This window comes from Alnus glutinosa, chromosome 3 (assembly GCF_958979055.1).
Source record: "Alnus glutinosa chromosome 3, dhAlnGlut1.1, whole genome shotgun sequence".
NCBI classification, from domain to species: domain Eukaryota; kingdom Viridiplantae; phylum Streptophyta; class Magnoliopsida; order Fagales; family Betulaceae; genus Alnus; species Alnus glutinosa.
The window spans coordinates 35,267,150-35,276,348 of NC_084888.1; the positions used below are offsets into that span (position 1 = coordinate 35,267,150).

General features: G+C 34.9%; 1 protein-coding gene across 1 annotated transcript; it reads right to left on the minus strand.

Moving 5' to 3' along the window:
* Window positions 1–2,738: 2,738 nt before the first annotated feature.
* LOC133863718 (L-type lectin-domain containing receptor kinase S.4-like) lies at window positions 2,739–4,998 on the minus strand. Its single transcript, XM_062299778.1, has one exon. The coding sequence runs from the start codon at window positions 4,796–4,798 to the stop codon at window positions 2,786–2,788; it is 2,013 nt and encodes a 670-aa protein (XP_062155762.1). The 5' UTR covers window positions 4,799–4,998; the 3' UTR covers window positions 2,739–2,785.
* Window positions 4,999–9,199: the final 4,201 nt, after the last annotated feature.

The window sequence follows — 9,199 nt, forward strand, 5'->3', positions numbered from 1 at the left end:
ATTAAAAAAATTAAAAGAAGAAAAGAAAAAAAGAAGAAGAAGAAGGTATAGCTGAGAAATAGGACAGTGGAAGCAGACAATCACATGAACATGTTTAGTTCAAGAATTGAGGGATATAGAGTCTATTGAGATTTGAGGAGATGATCAGTTTTGAACAGTGTTACATTCAAATAATTCATTGGCTTCCAAGATCAAGGTTTTGTTTCACATGGTCATTGCCAAATATTAGAGAGCTGCCATTATGGCAGAGGTATGTCAAATTGAATTGGGATCTTGTGAGAGAATTTATATGAAATTCGTCTGTCTAAATAATTTTTAAGTTGTTTGTCACCTATTTGGCCATATAGGTCCTACATAATTTCTCTCACATTACTTATCAGCAGCGAAAAGCATGTCGGAGGAATTTCGATTGCTCCATTCATTGATCCCAAACATTTGAAATTTTCAAGGGATGCTTTTTACTTAAATTGTGAAAATGAGGCCATAAAGAGCCTTGGATTTCACATGTCTCATGAAGTTGGCCGGTGGCTGGCCTCTCGCTTGCATGTTAATTTCACATGGTCAAAATCTACAAGCAGCAGGTTATCATGTTTTAAATATTTTGTACATTTTTTTCCGCATTTAATCTCTAAGATTATGACACCAACTGATTAAGACACTGCATGACACTTTTTATATTGATTAGGAAGAGGGGGGAGGAGGAGGAGGAGGAGGAAAGACACTGCTTGGGATATAGGGCAGCCGAAGAAATTTTATATTAATTAACTTGGATGCCCTTTAAGAGATTAATTTATTTCATTGACTTGGAAAACATAGCCCTGAGATATCAAAAATTATAAAGAGGATGAAGAAGAAAGAAAGAAAGGCACTGCTTGGGATATAGGGCAGACAAAAATAATAAATTTATATTAACCAAGGAGAAAATATACTCCCAAACTACCGCTCCTTTTTCATATGCGCTTTGAACTACCATGTGCAACAATTGGATACGTTAAACTCCTATTGTTTGATAGAAAAGCTCATCCGGTAGTGTTAGACATTAAAATTCTTTCTAAATATCCTAACTTTTGAGCATTAAAAAACCAAAATTGCCCCTTTATAATTATTAAAAAGTTAATAGAAAAAAGGGGTAAATCTGAACAACATGGTAGCCAAACCACTCTCAATAAGCTTTTTGAGGTGGTTAAACCACCCCTACGGTCTGTGGGGATGGTTTGGCCACCCCCATTTCTTATTTTTGGAGGTGACTTTGTATTTTGATCACTTTATAGAGTGTGTGGGTGATTCGACCATCCTTTAATTTCTTTTTTTTTTTTGTTTTTTTTTTTTAAAAAAAGATTTTTTATTTTGATTGTTAAGAGAGAAAAAAAGAAGGTATTTAAAAAAAAAAAAAAATAAAGAAAGAAAGAAAGATAGGAAAGTAGCCACGTGCAACATATATGACCATTTTTTTGGTCCATTTTTAATGTCTGCTGTTGATGAAGATGCTTTTTTGATAAAAGTTAGTAATTTGATGTATTTAAATGTCACACTTAATAGTTCATAGGCTAAAAAAAAAAAAAAAAAAAAAGAAAAGAAAAAAGAAGAGAGAAACTTCAATATATTTTCCTCATTAATGAACTTGGATGCCCTTAAGATATTAATTGCCTGGTATAATTAGGTCTATGGTTTATGCTGTTACAACAATTTTCATTTGCTGGTCTACTCAAGTGACACACGCAGCGTGGTTTGAACACGTGTCCCTTTTTTTTTTTTTTTTTTTTTTCTAATTGGATACGGCGTAGCTTGAGGAAGACAGAAAAAGATATTTGGTTGAGGAGCAAACTTTAAAGAGTAATTTGATAACTTTTAAATCATAGAAAGCGATTTGACAAGAAAAAGAAAAAAGTGAATGGACCCCTTGAATAATTTTCTGGGGGCAATAGCCAATAGCAACGGTTTTTTTGTTTGTATGGATGTAATATTGACAGTTGTCGGGAAGGATGTTTTGGAAATATTGGAATCATGTGATATAGATGTGATGTATATGACACTCATTTGCATAGGTTTCACATTTTATGTGTTTTGGTGTAGAGTTAACGTAGGATAATGTGACTTAAAAAAAAATTATTTTCTTATAAGTAAGGATAATGCTTTTTTTTTTTTTTAACCGATAACATGTACTATTTTTAATACTAAAAAGATCCGAAGACTCGCAACTTGAGATTGGGGGACAAGACCATAGGAATAGCATTCGGATCCTTGTCCATAGGAATAGGGCTTTCTAGACAGGTTTGTAAGTTGGCAGTTTGCACGTTGAAAACCTGGAGTTGGCACTTTTGATTAATTCTTTGAACCAATTGATATTTGATGCCTCTTCTCCTCCTTACCGCTCAGTGCTAAGTAGAAAAGTGAAATGAAGTGGCTGCTGCCAACAATTTTAAGCTCTGGGTGGAGCTCTTGATCAAACCTTATTTTATTATTATTTTTTTATATAGGTTGGTCAAACCTTATTTAATTACTCTTCTTTGTATTTTAATGTTGAATCTCACCAAACTTTTTCAACCTAATAGCTTTCATGTATCTTGGTCAACAAAATTCATACTCAATAGTCAATACCATAAAAAAAAAAAAAAAAATACCATCTTCTCTGTTTCACTTCTCTTCGGGAATGGAATACCAGAAACCACACAAAAAAAATCATCATCCCTAAGACTCTTTTATGATATTGACACCCTGACGAAAAACTAAAACGATGATTATTAATCTATTTACATCACAACAAATTTATTTAACATAATAATGGCTATCGAGGCAATGAAAGAAGTGAGTTGGAATAACCAGATTCAATATCAGCATCCCTATCATCGCCGCCGGCTGATGATGTTGGATAAGAATGAAGGTAATACCCACAGTCTCCTTTTTTCCCGTCATATGCATCTGGGGCTTCCACTGCCTCAGGCAGGGGCACCTTCCCTTCCAAGTACCGCACCACCTGCCTCATGGTGGGGCGTGCCTTGGGTGCATTGTTGGAACACATCAAGCCTAGTTTGAGCACCACAACGGCTTCAACCTTATCGAACTCACCGCCCAACCTTGCGTCTACAACTTCAAGAACTGAACCTGCTCTCCACTTCTCCCACGCCCATTCCACCAATATGAGCTCCTCAGGCAATGCTTTAGGCTCAATGGGTCTTCTACCGCATAACACTTCAAGCAACAAAGCACCAAATGCAAAAACATCTGAGCTGGTTGTAGACTTACCTGTGCGTGTGAGCTCCGGCGCTAGATACCCCAGCGTGCCCACCACCCTGGTAGTGCTTGGATTGGAGCCGTGATTGCATAGCTTAGCAAGACCAAAGTCACCAAGCCGTCCATTTAGCTCAGAATCTAACAAAACATTCGCTGCCTTGATGTCTCTGTGAATCACAGTCTGTTCCCACTCTTCATGTAAATACAAAAGCCCTGAAGCCACACCATTGATGATCTTGAACCTTTGCTCCCAGCTCAGAATGGTTTTAGGCTCATCAAACAGGTACTTGTCCAAACTACCATTAGGCATAAAATCATAAACAAGCAACAGATCGCCTCGCTGCCGACACCATCCAAACAACTGAACCAAATTTCTATGACGAAGACGACCAATACTGCCAATCTCCGACGCGAATTCTCGCAAACCCTGTTTTGATTCATTCGAAATTCGCTTAACCGCGACTTGGGTGTTCGAATTTGGCAGAGTTCCTTTATAAACTTGACCGAACCCACCAAACCCAAGAAGCTCTTCGTCTCTGAAACCCCGTGTTGCTTTCTTGAGCTCTTCGTGAGAATATCTGTGCGGACCCACATCAAGCTCCCAGGGCTCAACCACATCAGAGTTCTTGATTTTTCTAACCATGTAAAAAGACAAGCCAATTAACAAAATTATAACCACAGAGCCTGAAACTGAAACACCGATTTTTAGGACTCTGTGATATTCTTTAGAACCTGGGAGTGAAGGGAGTTCGTCTAGATGGAGAGATTTAGCCTCTCCATTCATCTTAAAGCTCCAGCCCATGATATAGTGCGAGCTGGCGAGCAAACCCGTTGAAGCAGAGAACCCAACGTACATGGATTCTTGAAGAATTGGTGAGAGGTCCACTTCAAAGGACAAAAGTGTAGAAATTGGTTTAACAGATGAAGGGGAAAGCTTTACGTCCAACCGATTACTTGGCGAATCATATTCTATCCATGCCTGAATTACCTGACCACTCTTCAAATCAAGATCATGCTTGGAATTATTGTCATCAAAATACGCGGCCGGAACAGATTTTTTTGACACTAAGCTATTGATGTCAATGCCAACATGGTTGCCGTTGATGTCGCCGAGCTCCAAGTCCAGGACGGTGTCAAATTCCACAGCAAACATGTGGTTAGAGGAGTTGCCGACGTCGCTGGCGTTGAGTAGGCCGAGGTACTGGTTGGGTAGAGCCCCAGGAAGCCCTTTCTCGCGAGAGATTGTGAAGGCAAAGCCATGGCCGCCAAGAGAAGCATACTGAGGGCATGTGGCGAAAGCGAAGGTAGTGGAGAAGGACAAAGCTTTGCCATCGGTGGAGTTCTTGAACTGGATTGGACGCGAGTAAAACGCGTGGCCCAGTACTCGCTGCGTCACGTTTGTTAACCGAAGTATGCCATTGTCTTCGATCTCTGAAGCGCCGTTTAAGCTTATGTTGCTGGCTGCGCCACCTTTGAAACCCTTAAAGAATAGTTCGTCAAGCTGAGACTTTGCAGGATAAATGGAGAAAACCAGTAAAACCCAGAAAATTATGAGTCTTTCTGCCATGAAAACAGAATTGAGCTGAGTGAACTAGAGGATGTACAGGTGTTGTACTATGGGTGGTTGAGTTAGCGTTCAAAGATGTTTGAAGAACTGCGTTGTTCACATCTTCCTTTGGTTGGTTGAAGAATGAGGAAAGGGAAAGTGAATGAAAATATTACGGGGTTTTGGGTCCTGAAAAGGAAATCCGGTGGCATATATTTAATTTCACGTAGGATTTCAGATTGCTATGGAATCAGGGAACTCGGAAGCCAGCCTAACCCAATATATATCATGGGTGGCTACTCGTGTTAACGTGCCTAATTCTGATCGTTTAGAGAGAGGGTCAACTCTAATCCCACCTTTCAATGAATCAATAATAATCTTTTAATTTTTTTTTTATCGAATTTAAGTTCAAATTGTGTCAAAATATAAATATATATTCTATAAAATGTAATTATCACCTAACTCATTTAATGAGTACCGCTATCAGAGACACTTTCATCTCACCGTTAGTAAACTTTTGTGCCCATGTTTAAAAAAATAAAAATAAAATAAAATGAAATTATGAAACTTCTCAAATATTTGTATCTCATTACGTAGGCACAAAAGCCTGTCTATGATGAGATGAAAGTGTGTCTGATAGCACTACTCTCCATTTAATTGAACGAGTCGCACCCTTAATTCTAATTTAATAATTAATTTCAAATTTAAGTTCATATCGAGTTTGCAAAATTTGTTAAAAGTTATCCACCATACACTACCGTCACAATTGTCAATTATACGGGTTAGTTAGGTGTAAAAATACAGTTATAGCCCTTGATTTTTTTATTAAAAAAAAAAAAAAAAAATTCTTCTCCCCATGCCCAGTAGACCCACGACGGCCTTAATTGTATGAAGTCATAACCTCTATCTACTTTTCTTTAAAAAATGTAAAATGAGAAATTAATAACTGATTATAAAATGTATACTTATTTTTGCTCCGTATTATTAAAGCTATTTTCTTTACCTTTAGTTTTTTTCTTTTCAAAATAAAAATATTAATAAACAATTTAAAACACAAAATATTTAAAACTATTTTTTTTTACATGAATTCCCTTTAAATTGAGTTAGAAAATTTTCATTTAATCTAATTTATAAAATTAACATGTGCTCTTTATCATATAAAAAACACATAATTTTTTTTACGCGCTTTTTAAATATAATTATTAAAAAATATATGTTTTTACTAATTTGAAGAAAATTTCTGGCTTTACACTTTTTATGTCAAGTGAAATCACTTTTTAAAAAGAAAAGAAAAAACACGTTAACCAATAAAGCTTGAAAGAAAGAACACGTTTTTCTCTCCTTCCACATTTATATTTAGTTTAAAAAAAATCATATTCCTGCCCGCCCATAATATTCTTGCCTCGTTTGTGGGGTCGCAAGTGTTAGCACGGGAACCACATTATTTGTAGGCATCAGGTGTAGTGCCATTATTCAATCAAAGAATTATTATCGAATTTTGATTAAATAATTATTTTAAAATTATATCATTTTTAAAGAAAAAAAAAATCTTATAAATAGCATTATTTTTCTCCTATTATAGTAGAATGAACTCCTACGACGCCCGCAACTCTTTTTTCTTTATTTATTTACAGCACGTCTTCCTTATTCCGTCATGATCCAGAAAGTTTAATCCAAACTAACCATTTATGATTTATTATATGAGTGCCAATTTTTTGTTTTAATATATATCTTGCATATAACATTACTCTTAATAATTAACAGAAATTTGTTTTGAAAATACCTCCTAAAGTTAAAAAAAAAAAACTCTCAATTTTAATCATTGAACTTTTAATTTGATGCAATGTCTCTCCTCCGTTAGGGTTTGACATTAAATCCTAACAGATGCCTTAAAAATGATGAAAATGCCCTTATTTTTTGTTTTTTTGTTTTATTTAATAGTAATAATAAAAAATATCTAAGTTCTTTTAATTTTTAATTTGAAATTAAGTGTAAATTTGAAATTTTTTAAAATTTTCAGGGGTATAAAGGTCATTTCAACCTTTTTGTTGTCTGATTTAACGCCAAACTCTAACATAGGGAACATTGCATAAAATTAGAAGTACATTGAGATTTTTTAACTTTAGGGAGATAATTTTAAACGAGTGAAAGTTCATTAGAGATTTGTAAAGTTTCCCCAATGTATAAACAATAAGGCTTAATTTGGTAATGACCTTACGTTATGAAATTGGAGTTTTGGTATATTTTTTTGATGAGTTTATGATATAAAAAAGAAAGGGAAAAATACAATTTAACCCTTCAAACTACTAATCATTCTTCAGATATTCCTCCAAACTACAAAGGCTTAGACTCACTTTGGCCCCCTAAACTATCAAAACCTTTGAAAAATACCAATTTTTTACGAAATATGTCCATAGTACCCTTGCCACGTATCATTTTTCAATTAAAAACTAATAATTAAAAAAAAAACTAAAAACTAAAAAAAAACTAAAATTTTGCTTTTTTTTTTTTTAAAAAAAAAAAAAATATTGCGATCGACCAAATGACATACTGCTTCTTTCCAGCATTTTCATTGGGCACGATGCACGCCTGTAGCTCGACGAACTCGTCCCCGCTTCTCCGAATGAGGACATGGCTAATTTCCTATCATTTGATGTCCATGATATTGATCTTTCGAAGATTATGAACGATTCCAATCTAAATTTTGTTTTGTTACAAACGACGAGCAAGCTTATTCTCGTTGTGGAAGACCTCGATCGGTTTCTGACAGATAAATCAACGGCCGTGAGCTTGTTTGTCGATGTTCATATCCATTTTTCTCTTTGTGATTTTTTGGCGTTCAAAACGTTGGCCAATAGCTACCTGGGGTTCAAGGATCACAAGTTTTTCTCTCAGGTAAATGATATTTTCCAGAGCAGGGAGAGCTTGAACTCGCCGAGTTGATGATTGCGAACCGAAACTCACCGAGCCGGGCTATAAAATCGATTATCACAGCATTGCAAACGGACGGTGACCGGAGAGGTGTCAGGAAGATCGGATCGCGGTTGGAAAATAACGTCACCACAAACACCTATCTTTTTTTTAAAAAAAAAAAAAAAAAAAAAAAGATATAAAATTTTAGTTTTTTTTAACTTTTTTTTTTGAATTTTTAATTAAAAAATGACACGTGGCAGAGGTATTTCGCCAAAATGACATTTTTTTCAAAAGTTTTGGTAGTTTGAGAGGCTGAAGTTCAAGCCTTGATAGTTCAGAGGGCTATCTAGAGAATGACTGGTAGTTTGAAGGGCTAAATTGTATTTTTTCCAAAAATAAAGCATAAATTTATTACAGTTTTTTCTTTTTCATTGCATCATATAAGGTAATAGTAGTAGCTTCACATGGTAAATCTAGATATTTCCACTTACATGCTTTGTTACAAAAGCTAGGGTGTTACACTCCCGATGGCCATTCATAATTTCATAATATAAAGTCATACAAACTTAGGCCTTACTATTCAAATGAAATTAAGAGTATCCATTTGATAATCAAGATTTAAAATTTGTATATCTAACAATGTACATGAAGTTAATGTTGACACGTCTTTTTAAAAAAATTAAATAATGTGAAATTATGTATACCGTTAAATGCATCATCCTTAAATCTGGATCACGAAATTAATAGTATTTGGAATGGAGAAGATCCTTGTAAATATGAAAGAGTGTGAGTACACAATCTAAAAGAAAATTGAGTCCTATGTGTTTGTATGAGGGAGATTTTAATGTGAATAACTAATCCGGTCAGGTGGGTCTCATAAGTAGTCTCTCACAATCACTTGTCCGAATTCTTTCAAATTTGGGCAAATTAATAATTGTTGAAGATCCTTATCCAGTCCCTACGGCCCTACATGTGGTTTTTGTTGTCCCTGCTATCTCTCTCTTTTTGAAAGTCTAGTTTGAGAGTGGAATCCTCACCTGGATTCCAGAATTGTCTCCATAAATTATAATGTAAATTCTGTTTTTTTATTAGAGTTCAGAAAGAAGGGAGCTAAATAGGAACAATTTTTACCATTGTTTTTTTTTCTTTATAAGCAATATTTTTTTCTTACCAAAACTTGAGATTGTAAATTGTAATGGGAATTGGGTAGGAACAGAGGCTAAAGACTTCTTTCCATTCTCTGGCTTGGTCTTGGTTTGAATTGTATGCATATAACTATATAAGGCTCGTCTTGTTGGTGAGGACTAGGACTTGGACTTGGAAAAATGGGTGAAAAATATGAAGTTGGGTGGAAATTTTCTTTTTGCGTGTGTTAAAGAATAAAGGGGGAAAAAATTACAAAATTGACCGTGCTAATTGTTTTGTTATACACATATTATGTTATAAATTACTTCATTTTTATTTTAGATTATGTTTAGTAAAAACATAGTACATGAAGAGAAAAAAAAA

What these genes read in the sequence shown, in the direction of transcription:
- LOC133863718 (XM_062299778.1), bottom strand. Translation starts at nt 4,798, where the DNA reads ATGGCAGAAAGACTCATAATTTTCTGGGTTTTACTGGTTTTCTCCATT.